The sequence below is a fragment of the Bombus pyrosoma genome, linkage group LG4, assembly GCF_014825855.1.
Source record: "Bombus pyrosoma isolate SC7728 linkage group LG4, ASM1482585v1, whole genome shotgun sequence".
NCBI classification, from domain to species: Eukaryota; Metazoa; Arthropoda; class Insecta; order Hymenoptera; family Apidae; genus Bombus; species Bombus pyrosoma.
The window spans coordinates 1,837,885-1,865,544 of NC_057773.1; the positions used below are offsets into that span (position 1 = coordinate 1,837,885).

General features: G+C 34.4%; 5 protein-coding genes across 18 annotated transcripts; 2 read left to right on the forward strand and 3 right to left on the reverse strand.

The window, feature by feature from the left end:
* Positions 1-416: 416 nt before the first annotated feature.
* LOC122567079 (protein croquemort-like) lies at positions 417-6,517 on the reverse strand. Of its 5 annotated transcripts, none has more exons than XM_043725237.1 (9): positions 6,318-6,517; positions 3,669-3,804; positions 3,435-3,604; positions 3,218-3,359; positions 2,934-3,137; positions 2,647-2,858; positions 2,268-2,559; positions 2,117-2,190; positions 417-2,013 (listed from the first exon to the last, which is right to left on the reverse strand). In XM_043725237.1, the coding sequence occupies exons 2-9, from the start codon at positions 3,783-3,785 to the stop codon at positions 1,740-1,742; spliced, it is 1,485 nt and encodes a 494-aa protein (XP_043581172.1). In that variant the 5' UTR covers positions 3,786-3,804; positions 6,318-6,517; the 3' UTR covers positions 417-1,739. The 5 variants fall into 5 exon arrangements, with proteins under 5 accessions (XP_043581172.1, XP_043581171.1, XP_043581170.1 ...); XM_043725236.1 differs by lacking the exon at positions 6,318-6,517 and adding an exon at positions 4,195-4,354; XM_043725235.1 differs by lacking the exon at positions 6,318-6,517 and adding an exon at positions 4,091-4,110.
* Positions 6,518-6,715: 198 nt separating this feature from the next.
* On the reverse strand, positions 6,716-9,132 carry LOC122567083 (intraflagellar transport protein 57 homolog). 3 transcript variants are annotated; one of them, XM_043725257.1, is made up of 7 exons: positions 8,710-9,132; positions 8,386-8,545; positions 8,020-8,301; positions 7,781-7,946; positions 7,599-7,707; positions 7,199-7,540; positions 6,716-7,130 (listed from the first exon to the last, which is right to left on the reverse strand). In XM_043725257.1, exons 2-7 carry the CDS (start codon positions 8,541-8,543, stop codon positions 6,964-6,966), a joined length of 1,224 nt encoding a protein of 407 aa, XP_043581192.1. In that variant the 5' UTR covers positions 8,544-8,545; positions 8,710-9,132; the 3' UTR covers positions 6,716-6,963. The 3 variants fall into 3 exon arrangements, with proteins under 3 accessions (XP_043581192.1, XP_043581190.1, XP_043581191.1); XM_043725255.1 differs by having other exon boundaries at positions 8,645-9,132; XM_043725256.1 differs by lacking the exon at positions 8,710-9,132 and having other exon boundaries at positions 8,386-8,638.
* A 138-nt stretch (positions 9,133-9,270) lies between these two features.
* Positions 9,271-10,524, forward strand: LOC122567084 (protein cornichon homolog 4). Its single transcript, XM_043725258.1, has 4 exons — positions 9,271-9,514; positions 9,775-9,843; positions 10,000-10,253; positions 10,335-10,524. Exons 1-4 carry the CDS (start codon positions 9,434-9,436, stop codon positions 10,402-10,404), a joined length of 474 nt encoding a protein of 157 aa, XP_043581193.1. The 5' UTR covers positions 9,271-9,433; the 3' UTR covers positions 10,405-10,524.
* A 724-nt stretch (positions 10,525-11,248) lies between these two features.
* Positions 11,249-24,971, forward strand: LOC122567076 (1-phosphatidylinositol 4,5-bisphosphate phosphodiesterase classes I and II). Of its 8 annotated transcripts, none has more exons than XR_006316694.1 (20): positions 11,249-11,356; positions 12,199-12,312; positions 12,427-12,573; positions 13,172-13,443; positions 13,519-13,603; positions 13,680-14,097; positions 14,203-14,323; positions 14,401-14,596; positions 14,666-14,990; positions 15,091-15,273; positions 15,366-15,575; positions 15,653-15,972; positions 16,038-16,352; positions 16,430-16,474; positions 16,555-16,756; positions 16,819-17,041; positions 17,118-17,433; positions 17,547-17,738; positions 17,830-18,274; positions 18,902-24,971. XR_006316694.1 is itself a non-coding variant. In XM_043725230.1 (20 exons), the coding sequence occupies exons 3-20, from the start codon at positions 12,214-12,216 to the stop codon at positions 17,950-17,952; spliced, it is 3,792 nt and encodes a 1,263-aa protein (XP_043581165.1). In that variant the 5' UTR covers positions 11,438-11,579; positions 11,658-11,700; positions 12,209-12,213; the 3' UTR covers positions 17,953-24,971. The 8 variants fall into 8 exon arrangements, 7 of the variants coding, with proteins under 7 accessions (XP_043581161.1, XP_043581162.1, XP_043581167.1 ...); XM_043725230.1 differs by lacking the exon at positions 11,249-11,356 and adding exons at positions 11,438-11,579; positions 11,658-11,700 and having other exon boundaries at positions 12,209-12,312; positions 17,830-24,971; XM_043725229.1 differs by lacking the exon at positions 11,249-11,356 and adding exons at positions 11,446-11,587; positions 11,658-11,700 and having other exon boundaries at positions 17,830-24,971.
* Positions 24,972-25,081: 110 nt separating this feature from the next.
* On the reverse strand, positions 25,082-26,619 carry LOC122567209 (juvenile hormone acid O-methyltransferase). The gene is made up of 5 exons (XM_043725544.1): positions 26,212-26,619; positions 25,979-26,150; positions 25,773-25,905; positions 25,553-25,700; positions 25,082-25,374 (listed from the first exon to the last, which is right to left on the reverse strand). Exons 1-5 carry the CDS (start codon positions 26,396-26,398, stop codon positions 25,172-25,174), a joined length of 843 nt encoding a protein of 280 aa, XP_043581479.1. The 5' UTR covers positions 26,399-26,619; the 3' UTR covers positions 25,082-25,171.
* Between the last annotated feature and the right edge of the window lie 1,041 nt (positions 26,620-27,660).

The following is a 27,660-nucleotide window of genomic DNA, read 5'->3' on the forward strand; positions in this document are numbered from 1 at the left end:
TTTGAAAATAATGCCCCATCGTTGTTGCGATTATACGTTTGAAGATAAAGTATGTAAATACGAACGATCGATCGTTGTTTCTCTACGCTAGAGAAATGACTATGACGGTTCTACGCACGTGACACACAAAAAAGTTATGTGCGTTATGATTGATAGGATCAAAGTAAACTACCGTTGCTTAGCGTATACTCAGTTTGTATAAATATGCGACGAGTTGCGAGCTTATGCATGACAAATTGAAACTACATACTTCTAAGGTATTCAGTACCTTTTTCTAATTTGCTTCATGTCCTTTCGTTCGTTCCGTATGTTTTACCGCGCTTGAAAAATTTACGTCTGTATCGCCATCTTTTGAAAGAATAATATGTATATTGCATGGCAGTGGAAAAAAGGGAATCAACAGCGAAAAGCGGCTATTCTTGAACGAAGGATTCTTTTATTTTTACACGTGAATAATGAAATCACTTTACAGCCGATCGATAAAACATTCCGCTTTGTAGATCTGCATGTACTCGGTCAAAATATTTTTTCATGTTTAATTGGTAGTCTAGGTACGAAGAAAAAATTATTTTGGTAGTTTATACATTGTGTCAGTAATATTGCTGCAAGTACTAAATGTAAAAATAGTTCAGAGCGTAATTAGAATGGTTGCCTTTTTAAAAGACCTTTCGAAGTTCTTTTTACAAGAATTTTGATGAATAATGAATTTACGAGGTTTCTACAATTCTCATGTTTGACTACTATTGGCGTGGCGTGTCATTTTACCAGCCAATTTCAATCGTTTCATCATATCCGTTTTGTTTAGTAAAAGCCAGACTATTTGATGCAAAAAATAAAATTTGCTAATTTTATTTTTTCATCTTTTTTCTATTTTTTTTACACAAGAATTTTATCAGACCACCAATACGGTAGGAAATGTATATTTTCATTTAAAAAAATTAAACAGTAGTGACATCTAGAAGTTACACGAGTGACTTCTCAAGAAGATAGACCAAAGGTATAATAAGGGCATGATACGAAGAAAATATGTACATACATATATGTAATTTACTTTCAACAATGTATTGTATAAAAGTAATGTCTTTTAGTTTCTAAGAATTCTTATTCTAATGAAACAAGACTGTAGTTATCACAGCTGTAACAATATTGCAATTGCTATAACTTTAATTATATGATGAACATTAACATAAACTGAATTTAATGAATGTGATTCTAATACTTATTATTTCTTTAGATTTCATAGATAAAAATATATACATACCTACAATATAATACATATTTTGAATAGGTACTAAAAAAATATTATACAAGAGATTGGGAATATACTTCTATCCCTCGCTTACGAAAGGAAACTTATATTAATATTGATTTGCTATTATATGCATCTCATTTTTAAGCATTCGAGGTATCTATTGTATTTTACGCTATTTCTAACGTTTGTCATCATTAAAGCACTGAGGCACTTGATTACCGTTATAGTTACATTTTAAAAGCATATTTATAAACAGTTTGAACAATGCACTAACTTTGTATGAATACAATTTTGCTTACAATCAACTTGATGTTATCTTCAATTTTGTTATATCAATTTCAATCAAAAGATATACAGTAAGATTTGTAATCTACATACATAATTATTATACACTCTAAGATTTCGAAGATGATTTTTGTTTCTTATTTGGTAGACATTGATTATATCTTTCCATATAATCTAATCATATGCTTGCAAATATAATCAATCATTCATTAACAGTACCAATATCATCATTTTCATTAGATTTGTTTGACAATAAAACTTGATTTTCTTCTTCACCCAAACCATGCTTAATGTACAAAAATATGCCGGTAGAAATAATTAAAATGCCAATACAGGCAATACCATAACAAGTTATGCTGCCCAAAGATTCCAAAATAATGATAAATTTAATTATATGAGCATAATTACTTGTCAGATAAGCTTCTTGAGTAAACCATAACATTGGTATAAATGTTTTCTTAATATTCTTAAACATGCTGAAAATGATATTTTATAAATATGCTTAAGTTTCATTTACATATATATTATTCATTATATTATATTTATATTCCATAGTAAAAAGATAAAATAAGAACTTACGACATCTCATGGTCAGGTTGCATCAACAAATTTAATTGTAGTTGTGCATGCACGTTCAGTGGAACGCCCGTTTTCTACAAAAATTTTTCTTTGTATAATATAATATGACATGGTCATTGTTAATTGATACCTATTGTTTTGCGATAATTACCGGTTCTATGGATATTGAAAGTTCGTGTTTTTCTTTACTAGGTTTCATTCCATTGATATTTTCCCTGTAACTTGGATCGGCCAAATAAAAGTGTGGTAAACTGATGAATGCTGGAGCACCCCATTTGCATAATGAAATATTTAATGCTCCAGGGGGAACGCATTCTCCCTCGCAATAACACGAACGCGATGGTACTATTGAACCATTGTCGAATGTTGTATCGTCACTAATATATCTAGCTCCTATTAATCCTTCATGAATAGTTGTATTATCATATGTTACTGACATACTCCTATTAACAGAATTGCCCAAAATATAGTATGTATTTATTTGATTTTCAGCATTCCCAATAGAAAGTTAAACTCATTACTAAACTCACGTGCAAATATCAGGTACAAAGAAAGATACAGTTTTATTATCAGGTAATGGTGGCCATAAATCACCATTTGTTCCTCTTATTTCTCCACATTCTCCAGGATAATAACTTACTCTGTTATTAAAATTCCATTCTTTGACTATACCTACATCAAGTAAATTAGATTTACCAGTTAACATATTGAATGTTCCATCATAGGATGCAGAACCATTTCGCTGTGAACAAAACAATATTATAAGTATGCTTCTTCAGTTATGTCTCTGCTTTAATAATATTAACATGAAATTTACCCCATAAAACCAAGCAAATTTGGTAAATGGAATTTCTGTGAAATTAATTTTTTGTGCTATTTTTAATATAGTATCTTCATAGCCTTCAAAAAGTAATTCATTAACAGACTTGGTAATTATTAACTGTTGTCCTACTGATTTCATTACTCTATCTACTATATCACGGAGAATAGGTTTTTTATGTCTTAATGCATATCCGACACTCTGAGAATGTTAGAAAAGGGACATATTGTAATACGATAGAGCAGCACTTACTATATAGTGTACTATTAAAAGATACATACAGCAGTTACAGGATTTATATTAGTTACTTTATCATTTAAATCTCCTTTTGATAAAGATTTATCAAAATGCCATACCCTTTTCCTTTGATATGTTATGGTATCATTGTCATGCCATTTTTGTTCTACCTTATAGTCAACTTCCCTGTTAATAAAATTTGTACGATGTTGCTCGACTTCTAATTAATAAAAGCTATAATATTTGACACAAATTTAATACCTAAATACATAAGGACCCATTTCCACAAAATTCGGTTTTGCTTTAGATTCATTATGTGAAATGAAATCTTCATAGTTAGTTAAATTGAACATGTATATTTTCAAATACATAGGAATTGGTGTTATTTCCCACAGCTTGTAGCTTGTAGACGTTGGTGTTAAAGATAATTGCTATAAAACAATATGTAAGACTTAACCAATGATCATAGCTGTAGGTAAAATTTTTTATATCTACCGTGTTTAAAATCGATGAATAAATCATAAACCAAAGAATTCCAGTAGTTAATCCAATAATTGTTAATACTAAACCTATTGAAAAAATGATAAGAAGTTTTTTACGAATCGTCATCATTTTATTTGATTCTTTTGACCTGAAAAAGATAATACTTCTTATCAAAATGTTTCATCAAAATTGTTAAATACGATTACATAGTGAAAGATGCTTGTTATTAATGTATAATGTATAATGTTATAATGTCACATGCTTTTTAATTGTCTATTAATTTTGGTTGGGCATATTCTGTTATATTAAGAATACAATTACGATTAAATATTGGATATTTATTAACGTTTGTACTTGCAGCGTTTTTTGTACGCTCAAGTTTGAATATACAATCCATGTTTTAAACACTTTTGGTAATATAAATCAGTACGCACATCCATAAATAAATGTTATGGTTAGTATGTAACACAACCAAAACAAGATGAAGGTAGCATTTTATAGGTGTCTTTCAAATGAAAAAGTATTAAAAATGTAATACCAGATATATAAAAGACTGATAGCGCTGAGATTGCATTAAGAAACATTTTGAATATATTTGTTGTAATATATAGTTAGCGAGAAAAATTCACTTATGCAAAACAAAGATGGTTTGTTCAGACAATAAGTATGGTAATATCTGCGCATGATGTATTTCAGAATACAAGCGCTAATATTTGAAAACTTATTATCTCTCAATGTTCCACTGTGTTTCCTTTCCTTTATAAGTTTAAGAATCACGTACTGCAAATAAATGCATTTTTATTTCCTATAAGCATAAAATTTCATAATTCTGTATTTACGAAATTCCAGTGATTTCACTTATTAATTTACAGCGGCATCATAATCAGTAGTGAAACGTACATACGGAAATATTTCTTTTTGTTAAAAATTGTTTTTATAAGATCATTACACAGCATAAAGTGAAAATCAATCTCGTTAAAAATTCTGTTTGTGAGTTTTGTCAATTAGCAATATTTTGTAAAAGTCTTCCGTGACCTCCTGTTATGTCGACAATCACTTTTCCATGATTCTTCATAGAGAAAAATATGTTTATTTTTTAAGTATAATAATACGATTACTTATATTATTTCTTACGCTATTTGTCTTATCTGTTATGTGTACTTTTTATTCTTATATTGAATTTCATTTGATCAGTTCCATTATCTTAGCTATAACAAAAATTTTCTCTGATGGTACTTTACTCAGATACGATTAAAATCATGCTTTTAAATCGTACATTATGAAAGATAATCAACTTTATATATAAAAAATGACTTGTTATTAAATTTATCATAAATATATTTCAAAGAATCATATTTATATAAATATATTCAATTATCTTAATCGTTTTCTATTAGGGGCAAATCGAGATTCTGCATCTGTCACTTACATAAAGAATAGTGCAAAGTTTAACGAAACTGGCACGCAGTTCTGAAGATTCCTCGGAAATAAAAAAAGCGATGTTTAATAAGTTCGAAACAGAATATTTTCACCGACTGAGTATTCTATTCTTTTCTACATATTATACATTCAAGAAACGATAAATAACAAGATCTATCCATCTAAAATAAAAATATTTTTTATTAAATTATCGGCTGAAATGTAATCTATATTATCAAAATGAATTAAAAATCAGCAATTTGTTCCATTAGATTAAAAGATTATCTGTTATTATGTACTGAACAAAGTTCGAGATTGTTCAATATTCAAAATTGATTGTAAAGTAGGCGGTGAAATTTATCTAAAAAACGCGATCGTCATCGCATTTGCATCGATGAGTTTATGTGACATTATTATTCGAGTAGATCGATGTATTACTTTTTGTGTAAAATATTCATAGCATTTGTATATTTTAATGAGTCAAATGTTACCCATTTAAATATAACTTAACTATTCTATCTTCAGAAAACATGTCGCGCTTTACGTACATTATGCTGCATAATTATGTATAACGAGAATAAATTAAACCGAACTTATGAACCGTGATGATTTCATCATGTTTTTACATATTTAATAATGAGCAATACGAAACTTGTGACGAATTAAATATTCATAAAAAGTAACAAAAAATAGCGAATTTCGTTACTTCAGTAAATGAGTGAAACTATTTGATCGATTACTTTAACTAATCTATTTAAGAGTAAGCATATTGGTAGAGAAGAAATTTCCTCTCTGATATTAGTAATGTTTCGTTGGTATGACACTAAAACGAAGTAAATTTGTTTAAATACATACGGAGAAATATCGGTGAAAGTTGAAGAAAGATTGATAAGTACTGTAAATGTGTAAAGCATTATTTAAAACTGAGAAGAAAGTGCATCCTGCTGGAGAGATGGAAGAGTCAATGACTTTCGAATAACACTTTACGTTTATGCATATTCTCGATTATTATATTCTGATTCGTATAACGTAACGCATGCAATTTCATACTATTTAGTTTATTATTTTAATTATGAACAGCTTTTGTCGCAACAAGATACAACGGATACACGTCGATGACCAGTTAATTACGTTAAAGAAAATTTAGAACGCGAGTACTACTACGAACTACAAATGCAAGTAAAAAGCTGGTTGATTGAAGTTGGTGGATGTGAAACAAATCATATGATTTTATTTACAAACCTGCTTGACTAATGAATGAATTTTATTAGAAGATAGACCTAGTAGCGTTATAAGATACTACTAGTGATCAAAGACCGCCACGTTTTTAAAATGCACTCTGATTAAAATGTATACGGGATATCATATCCAATTATAGCGAAAGATTATAACACAACTGGCCTGCGCATATTTCCGAGCGAACACTTCGCAAGGCCGACGCCAACTGAGAGATTACCGAAAGGAAAGGGATCGTTTGGTAGTAAGCAGCTCGTCGTTAGCACGTTCCTTCATTTTTATCCCGGTTTATCAGTTCGAATGATTCAATTCATCAAATACTAAAAGAGACCGCGTATTTTGAATTACGCTTTATAAATAACTATCTTTCGAAAGCAAGTATAGGAACAAAAAAGTATTTTGAATTACTGCACAATTTCATTTAATATAATTTTATCATAAAAACATTATATGATACATTGGTGCATACAAATTTTACAAACATGATGACTATGATGAGATAAATGCTTTATTGGACCCTTATTAAAGATTATTATTAGTAAGAAACTAAACAAATAGCACATAACTTACGTTTAAGTACATGAAAAGAAGATAATACTGCTAAGTTTTGCTAAAAAAAGGTTCATATAATCAATATTATCTATTGTGTTATCTAAGTTATTGTGGTGGCATTTGGACTATTCATATCTTCTTGCAACTGCGTGCGATCACGTATTCTCGCACACATTAAACTATATTCTAATACGCCAATTCGAATATTCATTTCGGAAATTTCATTTTTCATTTTAGTAATTGTCTTTTTTATATTTATAAGCGGCGCTATAAAAAATATCGATATTTAAGACATATTTTATATAACATTATAAAATTGCTTAGAAATTACTTACTTCCATCTGTCATACTCGATCCTCGTTCATCCATTTCTTTCTTTACGTGCTCTAATTCTTCTGATAATTTATTAAAAATTCTTGTTCTTTCTGTAACACCTCCACTAGTATCTCGATATTGTTCCTTAATTTTCGACAATTCATCTTGAAGCATTTGATATTCCTTCAAACTAGGTTCAAGTTGCCTATTTAAATAGGACTCTCTTGTTTTTACTTTATCTAAAGTATTAGATATATCAATATGTAGTTTATCTAGTTGATTTTTGGTTCCAGTTAAATTTGTTGCTATATTTGTACGTAATTGCTTCATTTGCTCTATATGTGATCTCCAGTCTCTTGAATCTGAAATAGATCTTTCCATTAATTTTGCTTCTTTAATATTTAGTTAGATATTTTGTACCTGTCTTTACAGTTACTTTGAGTTGAGGTAAAACTCTTTCCAATTCTAGTTGCCACTCTTCTCTATTTGTTTTAGATTCTAAAATATCATCAGGTTTTTGCATGTCATTCTACAAAAAAAATTACAAAAAGTTAAAGTACATGATTTCTACATTTTATAAATACATTTATCACTATGTTTACAAAGTTCTGTCCATATAATTTTGTAATATCATCAACATGTAAAATATCTTCATCCTCATCATCATACTCAGCCATCATTTCCTCTTCTACTTTCTCTAAAATTAATTCTGCATCATCATCTTCTATCTCTGGTTCGTTACTTGGTTCGTCAGGTGATATTTCTACTCTAGAAATGTTTACCTGTGTAATATATGATCATACTTATAATGTCTTTATTAAGTATATTTATTTTAATTTACTTCTTCCATTGAAACTTTTGTGCTTTCAATGCTTCATCTGCTAAGTTATCTAAGACATAAATGGCATGTTCACCACTTCCTTGTTTGAGCTTATTGGGTGGAAATTCTATTGGTACATGAGTATCTCTTAAATGGTCCAAGATTATAGCTATTGTAGCATTAGGGTCATCTGATTCTTGCGGAGTTTTAAAATCCCCACCTGCTTTCCTAATTAACCATGCAGCTAATGATGTGAATGTATAAAATTGCTCTCCTGGATTTGTTTGTGTTACAAAATAATTCCTATATTTTAAATCAATATTTTTTTTACCAATTCATATAATATAAGATTACAACATTTGTATACAATGAAAACAATTACATTACCTATTTATGGCCTTTATTTTAAACTCTGGTAAAAATTGAATATCATAATGTAACAATTTTAATTTTTCTAACAAGTCTTCCATTCTAACATACATAACATAAGAAGCAGATGGAGAAGATCCATCTTCTATAATAATCTTTGGAGCGTCTCGAAACATTCCTATAATTATTATTTTATACCATACTTATACATATGTTTTTACAAGTAACAAATATTTGTATGTAGATGAAATTTGTTCACAGAATAGGACAGGTTTACCTCTTATTCTATAATGCTTTTTGGAAGTTTCATGCAAATAATTTATAAATAATATTTATATTTACATGTAAAAAATATACAGTTCAATTTATTAAATAAATAATTCGTATGTAATTATTTACGTTTCATGCTCTATTGACTAATTTGATAACATGAACATAGATGAGATTTAATATATAGAGTTAACGCCTACAATATCACGCAAACTGAGAACTCTAAAGCTCTTTTACAATTTTCGGATATATCATCAGTATATAATTATTAAAGTAATAAAAATATGAAAATATGTTTCCCTATTGGCTTTGCTGATTAAATTGAATACACTTTCTGAATATATCGCCAAATATTATAGGAATCCCAACGATATCTCCGATATTTCCGATCTTATTCTAAGTCGGTATTTCAGTATAGTGAGACGAAATGTTTGAGTTGTTAGATCTATGCTATATCTTATCTGTGGTATAAAATGTGAGTATTTAGTACAGAATTTCCTCTCTGGTGTAGAAAATTCCATTTCATTGCTATCGATAACTAGGGATATTAGTTTGAAACGACTATTATTTTACTATTTTGTAACTTAGAAAACATTCTGGATAGTTGGCAATACTGTGAGTTGTTCATTTTGTCGATTTTGACAATCGGTCATTTCAGTTTTCTCTTAGGTTTATTGAACTTTGCACGTGGGAAGCATTTTAAGTGATTTTATCTCGAAGAAAGACACTCATGAATCATCAGATTCGATCCTAATGTTATCTAACATCTATTTGTTTGAATTAATAGATCATTAGAATGGGTCTAATATCTGAGCCGTTGTTGTTTGTACTTGCTTTAATCGATACCGGTTCAGTACTTTTCCTTTTGGTATATTTTGTATCCTTTTTATATTTTATAGTTTGACGAAAAATTGCAGTGTTTATATTTTATTATGTATTTAACTTTATAATTCGACCATTAAATTCTATATATAATTTATTGAAAATATGTCTAGGGATTTTTGTGATAAATTTTTTTAATGATATTGCAGTAAATCTAATGGCGCCATATCTAATTTTCGACGTTTTTAAGGTAATTTATGTCTTTTATTAGTAAAAGACGCACAATGAGGTTCCTTATCTTAAAAGTATATATAGGTCATAACTCTATCAGATTTAGAATGTGATTATTTGAATGCTCAACAGTGTTGTTCAAAGTTAAACAAGGTAATTATACATACACTTTTGTTACAATTATTAATTAATTTAAACATAATAAAACTTATTCTAAATCATAATTATTATTTACTTAATTTTTTGATTAATTATTGTTTATTTAATTAATTATTAATGCACTAATTATATTGTAATTATGTCTTACAGTGGGTGGTACCAAAGCTTGTAGCACATTCACTTTTAGAATTTTTACTATTAACACATGGACAATTAATATTGTGCTTAGTGAACTTGCCTATGACACTATGGTTACTGTATGAATACTTTGGAGTACCTAGTGGTAATATGGGAGTTTATGACCCTACGGAAATCCATAATCGTGGACAATTAAAAAGGCATGCAAGAGACTGTATGATCCATCTTGGATATTACCTAATTTTCTTTTTTATTTATCTTTACTGGTATGTATATTTTGGATAGTTCATTAATTATCACTAAAATTAAATTACTACTTTTTACTATTTTTAACTTATATGTTTCAGCATGATCATTGCATTATTAAAAGGAGATCCAATTAACAGAAATGATGAAGGATTGTTACATACAAATTGATAGCAATGATAATATTTAAACTTTTATACATCTTCTTTGTTCTCTATTTCAGTCATATTTGACTATTTATTTATTTCTATGCTATAAATACCAAATGAAATTTTGTTAACATATATAAAAGCCCTGTACCTCATTACACTTACCCTTCATTTATATTATATCTTTAACAATTGAAATTCTTTGAATATAAAACTTCCATAATTTTATAGGAACTAACAGTAACAATTTAATTGTAATTATATCTATATTTTATACATATGTATATCAAATGCGGACAAAACACTTTAATTTTGTAATTGTTAATACAAAAAACATTAAATTTGCTTAACCGTAACGTTACATATACTGGAAAGAAAAACGAAAAAAAAAAAGAAATTCTAATTAATAATGTAAATATTCTACTTCTATTAAAACGTTGTAAAATACTGAATAATTTGTTTATCCATTGGCTCGTTAAATCAAATTGAATCGGCTTTACTGGTTGCGGTATAAGATTAGATCGATTTAATGAACTCGGTGCAGCTGATTAGTTCTTTTTCTATGTGGAGGGCATATGCTTATTTTTAGCTAAAACCAGAATTAGTATCATAGTTTGCCGAAATCTTTGAATTGCGTTCGAACAAAATATATATGTATATATGATATAGAAAGGGAGAAGGTCATGATTGTAGACAGTATATAATAATTTTATAATTAAAAGTAAAAGAACGTGAAATCGCAAGATCAAAATAGCGTTAGAAGAACTATAAGTAGTGGCATTATAGAATATCACGGTTCGCATTAAAATCAATTTAAGCGCGATAGGCGCACGTGTAGTGCGTCCTCGTTAATCTGGTGGTTTGTGAAATTGAGCGCCTCCTGGCGACGAGGGTAACGGATGACGGGTGGCGGTGCTTGGACTTGCTCGGAACACCTTCGGTACGACGCGCGGAAGAATGTTCTTCTGGACCAAGTGAGTGCGCGAGTGCTCAGAAGTACAAAAACTTTCGCGGTGCACATCAATTGGAAGTTCCTTTTATTGCGAGGCATATGTATTAAATTATTCTTTTCATTTCCATCGTGATACTAGACAGTGATTTCACATTTTCGTGATTTGTTGCTTCTTCAAAACGTTTAATCAACCGAGACTGACGTCGATGTTCACCAAAATCTCCACGTATCTGTTATCGATATTCGTAAGACGGTACCCGCCAGAATTTTGCGACGACGGCGACGGCGTCGTTGTCAAAATACGATCTCATCTTTCATTACAGATGATCAGACAACAGCACCTGTCAAGATAAGGTGGTTCACGAGGTGCGTCTAATGCATAAGAAATTCTCGATGAGGCTTACGTCGCCCTCACCGTCACCGTCGCCGTCGTCGTCGCCGTCGCCGTCGTCATCGTTGTCGTTGTCGTCGTCGTCGTCGTCGCCGTCGCCGTCGTCGCCGTTGTCGTCGTCGCCGTCGTCGTCGTCGTCGTCGTCGTCGTCATCGTCGTCGTCGTCGTCGTCGTCGTCGTCGTCGCAGTCATCATCGTCGTTGCCGCCGCTGTTGCCGTCATCGTCGTTTTCGTCGCTGGTGCCATTACTGTTGTCGACGCCGTCATCGTTCTCATCGTTTTGTTCTGTATTACCGCTGTCATCAACATCGTTTTGGTTACAGCCATTGACATCATCGTCATTGTCATTGTGGTTACTAAGGTCTTTGTGCTTGTTATCATTGCCACTGGCATAATTAGCCTGCATAGCTTGCTCCTTTATTAATGCATTTGTGCTAAGAAGTAATATTGCCTCTATACCAAACTACTCGCAGTATCCTTCAGGCAGGATGGCGGGTAACAAAACAACAGGTAGTGTCTTGCAATTTAGACCAATTGAGGTGTCCCAACAACTACAAGATGGGGAAAAATTCATCAAATGGGATGAGGTATGAGTTGCAAGACAAATCATAGTACAATATTGTAGATTGTATAATTAAATTGTAATATTCAAGCTATGTTATTATATGTATGATATTAATTTTATTTATATTTTTATATAGGATTCTGGTATAGTAACTCCAGTAACATTGAAGGTAGACAAGTTTGGATTCTATTTGCATTGGGTAGATCAACATAATGAGATGGATATGTTGGATATTGCTGTAATAAGAGATACAAGAACTGGGAAACATGCAAAAGTACCGAAGGTATTACATTGTTCTTTCTTTATTCTTTTTCTTTGGTAATTTATGTATTTTAGTTCCTTATCCTTTAATTTAGATAAGTCAATTTATGATTGATTATGCAACGGACAAGAGTAAAATTAGTTAAATGTTTCATTAGATCTATATATTAATATGCATTAGGTATAAATATTTGGAAATGAAGCTGTCTTGACTTTCTATAATTATATCATGTTTTTGCGTGGTTGCTAATGACGCACAGCACCACCACATGATAATTATTGACAAATCTATAAATAGAATGTTACCTACTTTATGTCCTCAATGTAGTTCATTTTTTTCAGTCACACCTATCTTTGTACACAATGAACATATTCTTAGTTATATAGGAAACAGAGCAGTTCTTATCTGTTTCATTTTCCTATAAATCAATAAACATTTTCTAAAGTGATATTGTTCGCAGTTTCAGTTCATGTTAGTAGCTTATTGTAATAGAAGCTGCTATTATTATTATAATGTGCATACGCTAATTCCATCAGAATAAATTTTGTTAAGACCATTGCATTGAAATCTTAAAGATATGTATTTTATCAACATACTTAGACAAGCAAATGATTTTCAGGATGCCAAATTAAAGCATCTCGTGACAATGGGTTCTCAAGATTCTTTAGAGGAAAAGACAGTAACAATTTGCTATGGATCTGACTTTGTCAATATGAATTTTATTAACTTCTGTACAACACGAGCAGAAGTTGCACAACATTGGACAGAGCAAATTTTTCAGCTCGCGTATAATTTATCTCTATTAAATATCAGCACAACTATGTTTTTACAAAAAGCACATACAAAACTTACACTTGGAGCTGATAAATCAGAAAAGATTCCTGTAAAGAAGTGAGCACAATTTTCACGTGTATATTAAATTTAATATATATATATATAAATATCTTTTATATATTGTTATTTCAGCATAATAAGAATGTTCACGCAAAACAAAGAAGATCGTAAACGTGTCGAGAAAGCACTTGATATTTCCGGTTTTCCATCTGGGAAAGTGAGTATAATATTTTATACATTTAATATGAATATGGTTTCCCTGACATTAAAAATTGTATTCCGTTTGTTCTTAGAATGACGTAATATCATTACAAAAATTTCAATTTGAAGATTTTTTCAACTTTTATAAATCTCTTACTCAACGATCGGATGTTGAAAAAGTTTTCGAACGCATCGTAGGCAATAATAAGCGTAGGCTAATGTCCATCACCCAATTTGTTGATTTTTTGAATAAAACTCAAAGAGATCCGCGTTTAAATGAGATATTGTATCCTTATGCAAATGAGGCGAGAGCAAAGGACATTATAAGTCAATATGAACCAAATAAATGTAATGCCAACCGAGGTCAACTAAGTTTCGATGGATTTTTGAGGTATTTAATGAGCGAAGATAACCCAATCGTAGCTTTATCGAAACTTGAATTATCGGACGATATGGATCAGCCGCTTGCGCATTACTTTATAAATTCTAGTCACAATACATACTTAACAGGTACGTCACGTTTGTTACTTTTATTCATAATCAATCAGGCTTTGAATAACGCCTTAAATATCGATTTAAATATATTAGTTCTTATATTTTTTTAAATATTTTTAGGACATCAACTTACCGGAAAAAGTTCCGTTGAAATATATCGTCAGTGTCTGCTTGCTGGTTGTAGATGTGTAGAATTGGATTTTTGGAACGGGAAATTTGATGAACCTGTCATTGTGCATGGGTATTTTTATTTTATAGCAAGATAATTTATTGTATTTGAAATTAAGTATCAAATGCTCCTTTAGAAATATTTTGTAGATATACATTTGTACCTGAAATAAGTGCACGAGATGTAATTGAAGCAATTGCTGAAAGTGCTTTCAAAACATCAGAATATCCTGTTATTCTTAGCTTTGAAAATCATTGTAATCCAAGACAGCAAGCTAAAATAGCTCAGTATTGTAGAGAATTATTTGGAGAAATGCTGCTAGACGCACCTCTTGAATCTCATAAGGTATTTTTAGTATATTGACAGTCATAACATTTTATCTCTAATCTCATTTTTGTAATGTGTATTATTTAGTTGGAACCAGGACAAGAGTTACCACCTCCATCTTTATTAAAACGTAAGATTATAATTAAGAATAAAAAGAAACATCATCATAAGAAAAAGGAGCATAAGAAGAAGGAACCGACACCAACAATAGAATCTGAAGAAGGAACTCAAGAAAACGAAGATAACGGAGTAACGAATCAAGTAGCGGAGGGAGAGAATGGTATATCACCAGATATTGTTCCTCAAGCTGAAACGACCGACAATGATCAGCAAATTGGAAATGGAGACATTTCACATCCCCCTATGCTGCAGCAGAGGCAAAGTAGTAAGGATAGCACTCAGGATGATGAAGGTTAGTATTCCATTAAAAGAATATAGTTGTAAAATCATAACTTTAGCTATTATAAAACATAGAAAAAAATTACATTTTTCTCTCCTTTTTTGTTTTTTAGATGAAGAAGAGGAATCAAGCACAGAAGAGGATGAATCAAACGTGGAGGACATCAAATGTGATAAAGTGCCTGCACCTGACAAAGTAGCATCTAGCGCGAAAGAAACGGAAGCTGGAGCGGAAATTTCAGCTTTAGTTAATTATGTACAACCTGTTCATTTCAACAGTTTCGAATCGGCTGAAAGTACGTTCATATGTGTGTATTACAGTAACAATTATTAAATTAACTTTTTTATATTTGATATTATGATTCCATTATTTGATCAATGTTTACAGAGAAAAATCGTATGTACGAGATGTCATCATTCGACGAAAAACAAGCTACGACACTTTTAAAAGAAAGACCATTAGAGTTTGTAAATTATAATAAACATCAACTATCTAGAGTGTACCCGGCAGGTACGCGCTTTGACTCTAGTAATTTTATGCCTCAAGTTTTTTGGAATGCGGGTTGTCAGCTGGTTGCATTAAATTATCAGACACTTGGTGTGTTTGTATTTTGAATAAACTTAATATTAATCACGGATTGCGTGTAGACTAATTTGCACCATTTCGTGTATTAGATCTTGCAATGCAATTAAACTTGGGAATTTTTGAATATAATCAACGTTGCGGGTATCTTCTGAAGCCAGAATTTATGAGACGAAAAGATCAACGATTGGATCCTTTCGCGGAATCAACTGTAGATGGTATTATAGCGGGAACAGTTCATATACACGTAATATCGGCTCAGTTCTTAACAGACAAAAGAGTGGGTACTTACGTGGAAGTAGATATGTATGGTTTACCAGCAGACACAGTGAGAAAGAGATTTCGTACAAAAATTGTTCCAAACAATGGAATTAATCCTGTGTACGACGAGGAACCTTTCATATTTAAAAAGGTAAAAATTAATATTTCTATATAACTGATATTATAAATACAAGATTTGATTTATCTGTTTATTAGGTTGTCCTGCCTGAACTTGCTTCAATTAGAATAGCTGCGTACGAGGAATCAGGTCGTTTAATTGGTCATAGAGTATTACCTGTAGTTGGGTTATGTCCGGGCTACCGACATGTTGCTCTTAGAACAGAATGTGGTCAACCATTACCATTAGCAAATTTATTTTTACACGTAATTGTGAAGGATTATGTACCAGATGGGCTGAGTGAGCTTGCCGAAGCTTTGGCAAATCCAATTAAATATCAGAGTGAAACAGAAAAAAGGGAAAAGCAATTATCAGTTCTTACAGATTGTGCAGAGGATCTGGAAGAAATTGATGTAAGGTTTGAAACGTTAAGAATTTATTTATTACTAATTTACTAATATACTAACAAATGCATACTAACATTTTCTAGGATAAGCCTAAAGTTGGTGAAGGAGCAACTTCTTCTAAACCAACTGTAAGTTTGTCGGTCAAAAAATTTCGATCAATATATGTAAATCAATTTATTATTATGTCCTTTCTAATGTTTTGTTTTAGGAGGAAATCGTCAAGACAAAAAGATTACAATCTGTCGGTGAATTACCAGCACTTGCTCCGACATCTACGAATGTTCATGGTAGACCATCTGTTGCTGGTATAAACACGTCTGATTCACAAGATAATGAGCATGGAACGTCGACACCTACGGTTCAAGCCGTTGATGCTTCTACAAATAAAAGTCCAGTTAATGTCAGCGGCAGTAAGTATCGATTACCTATCACGTTCTATTTAGAAAATATAAATAATTGTTTTATGATACAGTGAGTGATGAAATAGTGGCTGAATCATTAGAAAAATTAATGGAGAACAAACTCGTCCGAGAGAAAAAAATGGAGCTTGAGAAAAAACTCGAATCATTACGGAAAAAGCATGAGAAAGAAAAATTAAGGATGCAAACGCAAAAAGGATCTATTGATGGTGAAAAGCACAAATCGAAATTTTATGTTAGCCATAAATTAGTGAAACGGTTGTCGAGTAGGAATATGTGAGTTAATGATTTTTATTCAAGCAACCCTGATCATGTATAAACATGATTATATATTTTTATATTTTTTTTATAGTTTTTCAAGCGAAGTAGGCTTGAGCACGTTAGCTTTAGCAGAAACATCAGAATGCCCAGACATAGAAAATCGCGAAGGAAATGGTGGAGCTCCAAAGGGACTTCCCAGAAGTCAGAGCGAACGTTTGCTGGCCGTATGTAAAGCTCATGTGCAACAAGAACGGGAACTTCAAGAAAAGTATTATGAAAGCCTGTTTTCAACAGTAGAGAAAGTGATGAAAACCTCTCAATCTAACCAATTAAAAACATTGAGAGTACTTTTGGAACGAGAAACCGCCGATGTTATGAGAAAGCTTCAAGCCACGAGGCATGGAGAAGTGTGTTTCTTATATTGTCCTATAATATATATGATATATAAAATATAATGCATAAAATGTATTTCCTAATGTACGTATCAGATATTGTAGCAGCCGTTTGTGTTTAATCGTAGGTGAAACAGCTAGCAAAAGTACATAAAGATAAAGCCGAGCTAGATCGTATGAAGAGGGAAGTTGCAAAGTCCACGGTTGAAAAGGGCGTGAATGAATGTACACGGTTAACGAAAATTTATGAAAAAAAGAAGGCAGAACTGGAACGACAGCACGAACAAGTTCGACAAAGGCTAGAAGCAGAAAGGACAAAGGTACAAATTTATGACATTGTGTTTAGTTTAGGATTATCAATTTGTGTAATATGATGGTAACAATATAAGATTTATGTTTCCTTATATTCAGATCAAAGCATCTCTAATGGCAGAGTACAGCAGTCGATGTAGTAAATTCGAGAGTGGGGAGCTACCTTTGTCGCCATCCGGCGGAACTAGTATGCCGGAATCTCTTAGTGGGAATACGTATTGATTGACTAAAATGATCGATAATTAAATATCGATGTCTCGTAATGACATGGTTGGAATATTCTCAAATCCATGGCAGTAAACTGCTTTTGCTGAAAGCGTGTATCTATTTGGGAAGTTGATAGTAACAGATTGTGCGTTGCTCATCCCAAACAAAAAGGGGTTGCAGCGGTGGTGTAATGATAAGAAAATTCGTGAAGTCTACGCAGTTACCTGTGTTTTGCTAAAATAATTTTATTCACTTCCAAAAAATCTTCTTTGCAAAACGTGCAGCATTTATAAGGTGATATATGATTTCGATGAACAGAACGCCATCAGATTAGAAGGTAATTGTTATATAATGTTTTTTCCACGAAGCATTTTATAAACGTCTTGCGTACGAGGAATGTCTTTTGAAAAGATTTAATGATCTGATAAGCAACATTTTAACCGATTGCTACGGATAAATGTATTCAAACACGTGAATCTCGTCGCATATGAGTTATTATGAAACGTACGGCGTTGAATAACGCGGTAAGACTATTTTCTATTTACTCAAAGTTCTTTGAAAGATTAGTAATATATATCGATCGATTGTTTAATCGATTGATTCTCTGCGCATGCGGGAACGCTATTTTGATCTCAACACGGAAAGTAGCATTGACCATTGCGTTCGCAAGGATAGGAAGTTTATCTTTTCTTTTCTTTTGTTTTCTTTTTTTATTCGATGTTACTTACGCATAGTATTAAACGCACTATTCTCTTTACATAAAAGATCATCGTTGTCAGTGCCGAGATTTTGTTCCATTTTAAAAGCCAATGAAATTTCGGAAGGTAAGAGCGAAGAATATGACTATGTGAGAGAGGTACACGATTCTAAATAAGAATAATGTTTCTAAGTGCTACTATTTAACTTGTTATTATATGTATAAGATGTTATTTAATTAACAAGTCGATGTTAAATCGCGTTCCAGGATACTCGGGTTGTTTATAATACGAAAAAACATTACTGATCGGTGCGTTGGTCGGACTTTGCCGAATTCAAAATGCGACGATAAAGGAAGTACGTTAGTGAGAGTGAAATCTCTTTGGCCTAGAGGTAAGGAACGCGATAAAGTTTACGATTCGGATGGGCGTGTGCGTGATTTGATATATTTTTGACTGAAAGTACTCCGTATAAAGACATTTTTTGAATAGTCCGTATTGTGAATGATAAAGAGACCGTATTGTATAAAGAAAGCAAATCTAGAAAAACAAAAAAAAAAAAAACAAAGAAGAAAAAAGAAACTAAATATTAATGGAAACGTTTCTAGCGTTTTTGTACCGCGCGATTTCATGCTGCAGCCATTTTGAGGCCGGAGCGAAACGATTGGGGCGAGCCTCTTTTAGGAAGACAATCAAAAATGTTACGCTGTAACATTGTCCTTGTTGTTTCTAATTATACGATATTTTAAGTAATTCGATATTTCACATACGTATTATATATATATATACACATATATCTTAATATATATATGTATATTATACATACATACATACATATGTGCATACATATGTACATATATATGTATATACTTAACAGTTATTACAAATTTGGGGTTAAACGCCACACACTTATGCATTGTAAATGTTTCTCGTGTGATCCATCGCATTAATTTATTTCGTAATCGTCATTTCGGTACATCGGAAGTATCGAGAATCGCGAGCTTTTACAAAATGTCGTTTTATTGATGATTCGTGCTCATGACCGATATACCATTATAATATACAACATGTGTGTGTATATATATGTATATATACACACACACATACACGCACGCACACAAACATTCGTACATTCACGTGCACAAACAAAGCGTAATCGTGATCAATGCGAATAGAAAGGAAAGGAGTACCTTTGCAATTATAATACTGTCGTAGTTTATGTTGTGCCGACGGGTTACGAGCGGATCAATCCCTTCGATTTGGAGACTGAATTTGATCCTCAATCGTTGGTAAACTATTGTCTGTTCTTGATTATTTTGCCACCGTCGATTTATTTATTTAACGGGTTTTCCGTGTGTCTTGCGAAAATTTTAATCTGTGCAATGAACGTTCGTGTAACTTGTTAGTGTTTAGGCTCGCTTCATTTTGACCATTTTTGCGAGATATCGCAAAAAGGGGGTCAACGTTCTCCGTGTTGCGCAGTTCTACGTTCCAATTGTACATGTTAGTTTTGCGTAAATTTATATCTTTAGGGTTACTCCGTTTTCCCAAAGATCATTTGACGCAACAATTTTTATGAAATTTTCTTTTATCGTATTTATGATTTGGACGATTTTACAATGAGTCAATGCAACCAATGATGTATGAATTGGGTATACACTGTTTTCTCGAGGCGTAAAATTTTTCTGGTAGTAGGTATGCGAACGACTCGTACGGTTTAGTTGGTCGACTGAAATAGAATATGCGCTCGATAACGGAAAGATACTGACGATAGCGAAAATTGCAAGTCCTATGAGAAACATAGTGAGAATGTATCCTAAACCTCTCGCAATGTTATAGTAACTGGCTGTTTAATTCATGTGCAAAACACTGTATTTTTGTTATTATAAGATGGGTATTATCGTATGTTGCGTATCCGGCAGAAAGGGATCAGTTTAGTGTTAGGTAGTTTAGCGTGTTCGCTTAAACATAGTTGTAGATTTCCATCCGGATGAAACGGTCGTACACGTCGAGTTACCATTTCCTTAAGTTTATGTCGATTTATCGTGATTGCATTTCTCAACAAGTTACCATCTTCCACAAGAGGAGAAGGAAAAGAAAAATGTTATACGTTGCGCTGGACTCGATTGGTGAGAATATTTAAGTCGGGAGGAAATCAGTGATAATCTATTAAAAGATGAGATAATGTAAGTGTAAGCGGGTATAATTTAATTAAGTAGCGGTAGTCATTGGACTACCTGTAGCGTTCTAACGCGAGAGAAATCAATAGTACATTATGCTAAGTCGTACAAGATTATCGGAAGTTTATATATATATATTATAATATGTATACATATATATGTAATGTTCGTATACACATTATACGTGTGTCGATGTCTTTCTGATCGTTTAGTCGCAACGATGCACGCCTCTCGCATCGCTGATCCTTGCGATACCAAACGGGTTCAACGGGGTGAGGAAGGAAGTTGGGGTACCAGAACGATTTTCACGATTCGATGCAAAGCACAATGTTCGATAGATTTCCAAGAACCGTACAGGTAACGCGGCGATGCGTGGGCGTAAATTTCTCCAAACGCTTCTATAGACAAGAGCGAAACGTTTTACGAATAATCGAACTGCGAAGAGAATCAGTTCCTCGATTAACCAGGTTACGTGTGTTGCGGCGATATCTAACCGCGTCGAATACGTTTCGATTGTTCGTATCTATAGTTTTGCCGCAAACATTTTGGTCTCGCGAGCCGGTGTGCAAAAGTCCTCCGAGAAAATCGAGTCAGGTTCGGCTCGCGCAATGCATTTTCTTTGAATATTTCTTTTTCTCCGCGCGCCATATCATAAAGATATCGCGTGATTCAATTGGGACGATCATCGTTTCGTCCTTTTCCTATATTCCTGTAATATGCATAATGTGTACGCGAGCGCCATTAGAACGTCTTCGAGAGACAGGTCGTCTGAATGTATTTGCTATCTGTGCCGGCGTATACGCGCTCGTATATTATGTATATTACACACGTACCTAATGTATAAGTATAAGAAAGAACTAGGCTACGAGGACAGATATTATATTCATGTTGATATATTATGTGTTGTTGTTGCTGTTGATGTTGTTAATAGTAGAGTAGCGAAAAGGTGGCAGTACTAGTATAGTCGTTGTTCATATAAAGTTAATGCGAGGCTAGTTTTGTGTTACTTGTATGCGGTACATCGTCGCGTAATCCGTACGAAGACAAATCGCGACACTCGTTGTATCGTATCGGCTGTCGTATCGCGAAGCTTGCCAAAATTGAAATATGTTTTCCCGACGGAACGAATGATCGCGGCTGATCGAACGGCGGCGATTCGTGCGAATTGCGCGCACATTTTATCGGCGTATCGATTAAAAGAGACGCGACAAAGGGTGTACAGATTGTACGTATACATTGCGATTGTATGTTGTAAAGAATTTTGAAACGGCCTATCGACGATCATGACGGTTTGGAATGTCGTTCACGTTCTTTTTGAAATACCATGCGTGAGATTTTTGAAAGGACGTTTAGTCTTTTCTTCCAGGAGTTTCGTTAATCACGTGTGCCCAGGAGAGTGTCTCGCGCGAACAAGCGTCAATCAAAATTCGATCGTAATTATTATATGGTCTCGCGTTACAATTTCCACCTCGCGCAATCTTTTTCTATGATAGCGCACAATTATCTGGCTCCCGTATAACAAGGATCTCTTGTGAAACAACGATTCTTCGTACCTGACTCGATTCGTCTGTCGGTCCAACGTTTTCCGTGAGCTTATTCTACAGAACCGCGAAGCGCGACAAAAAGCGAGCAGAGAAACAAGCACGCGAGAACGGGACACGCTTTCTTATCGCATTCAAATGCCAAGCTCTGCAAACAAGCCGTTGTTTTCCGATCGTCAAGTTTGTCAATTCTTCGATGCTTCGAATGTTCTTCGATGTTCGGTGTGGTTTTTCATTCTATCGACTGGTTCGTTCTTCTTGCGATCTTCTAAATAGTTGTTTTTCTCGCATTGTTTCTCGATTATCGAGCAGAGTGTTCTTATTGTTATACATGTAGTTCTTTAGCCTTGTCGAACATGTATCGTCATGATTATTCTTGCCTTCCACTTTAAACGACTCTCCATAGTTCGATGCGGGGACACGAAGCAACGCAATTTCCACGGCATCGTATCATAAGCGTTTGTGCCTTTCTTTCTTTGAAACAGGCTGGTTGGTTCGCCGATATTTTCTTCTCATTTACCGGTATCCTTTGGAAAGCTATTTGAGCTAAATTTATTGTTCCCTATGTATCGCGTAAGAAACAGCGGTATCGATCGTCGCGGAATATTTACGGACGATTAGTAACGCTCGATCCGTTTGCGATGTGGAGACGCGTAATATAACCGCGTTTTTCTTCCGCAAATTAGAACGACAGGTCGTGTGTCGCGCGTAGTTTGTTTTCTCTCGGCGTTACTTCCACGCCGCAACGGGTACGGTCGATTTCTTTCGTTGGCCGTCACGCAACACACCGAGAAAATGAAGGGTTTCGTCGTTTGGTCGCGTCCACGAGCTACCACTCGGCTCCCTCGTCTCGTCCCTGGTTATTGTTAATTGCCCGTACAAAACCGTGCGTACCTATTAACCGTAAATTACGAGTCGCTTCCACATTAGACCGGCCAGGGGAGAATTATTCGTTGTAACGTTCTCAAGATCTTGTCCCGATACATATTTTAAACTACTTTATACCGTCGCCGCGCGCCAATTGATTTAACGCGGTAATTTAATTTTCTGCAAAAAGTTACTTTTTCGTGGTACGCGTGTTACGCGTACAAACACGCAGCTGTTACGGTCAGACAATAATTTCGCCTCCCTAACTTCCGGAAAAAGGCAGGAGTTTCGAGAAGCAACTTAGGTCGGCGTTTTCGGCTCGGTTTTCCATTTCAACGTAGAATCTCATTTCTAAGATCTTTAAATACGAAAGCATTCGATTATTCGATAATCAATCCCAAATACGAGAACCACTGGAGCCACGCCGATTCTGGGTATCGACTTTGATTTATTCGCGCGCCTTCGTCTCGTATTCTTCAGTATTCGTCGTACTATGTTTCCTTTACCGTTGAAATAATGATAAGCGATCAGGCTTAAATTCTACGATGTTCATAGACTCAAGTAAATGCGTGCTTGATTTCCTTTAATACTACGCGTAATATCCTATAAACGCAGACTCGATAGGTATTTTAAGCAAGATTGAACAGCATCGATCCGCGAGTCGAAAACTATGTGTAATCGATGGCTAGTCGCGATGCCGTAGAGTCTCGTTGTGACGCACATCTCTTTCAATCCGTGGAACGCGAGCTACGTGTCGATTCGCACGGACGTGTTCCATTCTTTTTGTTTCCTTATACCGTTGTCTGTGTTCTATTCTCTGGTTGATCTGCCACGATATCGACGTGTCCCCGCGATCTATGGGTTTGTTGAAAGCTTCATTCGACATTTGTCGCGTACTCCTCAAACTGGCCCTCCGTTTCTGCTAGTTGTTCACGCGACGATCAACCCTTTCGTCGCGGTGAAAAATTCGCACCAGATCTTCCGTAACGATAAGACTTTTTTGAGTCGTTTTTTACATATATGTATACTACTTCCACCTTTCTGTCGAGTCGCGTGTTATCGCGATTTATCGGTTATCGTTCAACCTTTGGACTGTTTTCCTATATTTTGAGATATTTTTCGATTTCGACGCATTTACATTGTTTCTCGCTTAAGCATAGGTCCGTGTTATAGATGTAAACGCGATGGAGACAACGTTGTGGACATGCTGCACGTTGAAACTTTTAACCGACATCGATCTCTGATTCACGACGGTCAGTTTCAGTCCGTGATAGTCAATCTCGAGTTGTTTCCATATAGAGTTTCGGTACCGTTCTCGTCGAGTGATCCGCGACCGTTGTTCTCTCGAGTAAACGAGTACAACATCCATGTGACGAGTCGAACTCTTTGCCGAATCGCGTGGAACGAAATCCAGGCGATTCACGCCGCATCGATATTCTTCTCGTTTCTAGTATGGTGATTAAATTTGTTCGGACTTGGAGGAAGCGTCGTAATACCGAAACAATCGATGTCAACTGACTTATAAACTTGGGTGTATTTTTTAGAAAGAAGTGTTAGTAAAATTGTTATTCCCTGTATGGATATCGTAAACACTGTAAAACAAAAAAAAAAAAAAAAAACAAAAAACAATAACAAACCCACTTATATCCGTATGACGATATATGAATTTTAACGATATTCTATAAATGGCTGTACCGTATTGTAAAATCAAAGAATATAGCGTACAATAAAGATTAGCGTGATAGAAATAATACGTGTTGTTACTTGTGTCTTGACTCGCTTTTCCTTTTGATGTTCCCTTGTCCTACTACCATTGTCGCCGATGACAGTCACAGAATCAATGAAATTACAAAATCAATAATGCCATTTTACCTGTTTTATTAATAACGACGGATACAATGATAAACTCTCATCCCTGTGATCGCATAAAACGAAATTCCTAATGAATTTTTCAGCATGTGTCAGTAGGCTTCTTTACATAGGCCACAAGAATGTGATATCTATCCAAAATGCTATATTCTTGTTGACCGTTGTCGTTTTTGTTCGGGAATAGGATCTTCTGGCTCGCTACTTCGCGCACTACCGCATTCTCGAACTCCTCTTTGAGGTGATCAGGGATCCGCGAGATGAAGGGATTAACCGCAATCATATGACCTGCAACAATGATCGATCCGCTTTTACAACGTGTAACCTCCTTTTCAACCTATATTTCCGTTACTTTGCTCTTGATCCCAGCTATTCAAGCTTCTTTGTTCCTTTTATTATCGCCAGCTAGCAAACGCGATTTAATTATATAGTTACGATACTTGACTAATACACTACGATTCTGTACGTTTTAATATTTGCATGTTCTGGTAAACGAAGCTTTTTTCTCTCCTGCTACAGTGTAGAATCTCGAAGCCTACGTCCTCCAGCATTTTCCTTAATGCCGCTCGGGAATCTTTGCACCGATGGAAAAAAGGCACGAAGCGATTTGCGTCCTGAAACGAGAGTGATTCGCTGAATTATTCAGAAAATCTGAATTATTGGAAGAATATTATTAGACGCGTTACCTCCATATATGGTTTGTATCGTGGGTTCTCGTGAATCCTCATGTAGGCATCGAAACCGTCGTTCCAAGCCAGGAACATAACCAGAGCTTTTCCTCCTGGCTGCAGCAACTTGTAAATATTGTCGAAGGCCCTCCTAAATTCAACAACGAAGAACGTTAAATCGCACGATAGAATAATTAAGTAGAAGAGTTAGGAGCGAGCAGTACCAAGAGTTTTGACACCAATGGAGGCAATAAAAGGACAGTACGTTGCTATATTGGGCTAATTCCTCGTTAGGTAAAGCCAAGGTTTCGATGTCCAATTGCAAGAACGACAAGCGTTTCTCGTCCTGGTACTTCTGCCTTGCGTAATCGGTCATCGCTTTCGATATGTCCGCCCCTGCAAACATTTACGATGTCTGGACCATACTTCAATCATCCTTTTCCCCTTGTTCCTTTACCTATGAGCTCCGCTTCCAGTGGCAACCTAGGTAGGATCAGCTTCTTCGTAACGTCCCCTGGTCCGCAACCGATGTCGATGCACTTCCCTCTCATCTCGGACATCTCTTTCTTGAATTCCTCGATAATGTCGAACGCGTCGCGGTACTGAGACTTGCTCGCGTTCACGTATTCTTCTACCATGTTCATCTCTATTCGACTTTTTATCTTTCTAACGATGTATAAATTTCTAACAAAACTTAGTTCGAAACGAACGGTGGAACGATTGCTACGTGTCTCGTGGTTATGGACCTTCGTGCGACCGCGACAATTCGTGAAATTTTCAAGATTTATGTCGATCGGTGACAATGGCTTCGGTATTCCGGGGGAGGGGAAGAAAAAAGTATGTATTGACTCAATACACTGTCAGATCTTCTACTGGTGACTTTTCGACCCAACTTAGGTATTTATATTCGGTGAGTCGTACAAATAACCTTCCTGTCATATATTTATTTATTTTCCTCCTCCTCTTTTCTTTGCTTCCGCCACTGCCTTCACTTTTTCTTTTTTCCTTTCTTGTCACGCGTGGAAGATGGTCACGTTTGAAAGTTGAATGACCTCTTCTATGATTACGTTTGGAATGTTTTAGAATCGGCTGCTTGTCCGTTTAATAATTTTGAAGATCTGTTATTTCTTACTCCATCCTTAGTGCCGTAGATCTATCGTGATCGCGCGTCTTTTACGGATCTTCGACTACGACGGTCGCACCCAGCGTGATTCTACTTAAGCGTCAGCTCCTTAAACTCCTTGAACGTCGTCAATATTTTGCCAACCTGATCCTCGTGTATGAATATTTATTGGTTATCGACTTTGTACGATCGGAAGAAGATGGAATCGGAACTGTTGGACTCGCGTATATTGGTTACACCGTGTCCATCACATAGATAACGAAATGTATAGCGGAAGGTTCACCGTGCGTTTAGAATATCGAAATTTGATAGGATAGGTTTGGACCTACTTCGTACGAGGGATGAGGTGGTGCTAAGACGAAAGGGGGAAAGTAGTCGCGGCCGGTTTATGGGCCGTGTAGATTCGGTATCGTCCGATTTTTACCGAACATTCACGAATGGCTAAACTTGAACTGCAGTTTGATATGCATTCTAGTCCGGCTGCATTCGTTCGTGCAAATAATATTTTGCCTGATTGCCAGGTAGGCCTGGTTGCACTGCCGTTCTGTAGCCGTTTTAACTTCGTAATAGGGATCATTAACCGGAAAGAAGTCGCGATTCATCTGGCAGATACATTATACGATGAACAGAGGTCGGTTTATAAATATTTTTAGATAGGAATATTGTAAAATTTATTGATAAAGGATGGTGCAGATTTTTCTGAGTTTAAAAGTTTACGTTAAAATCGCTGCATTTCTCGGATATACTGTTTTCTGACCACCACTTCCACCTAGCGAAAGGTGT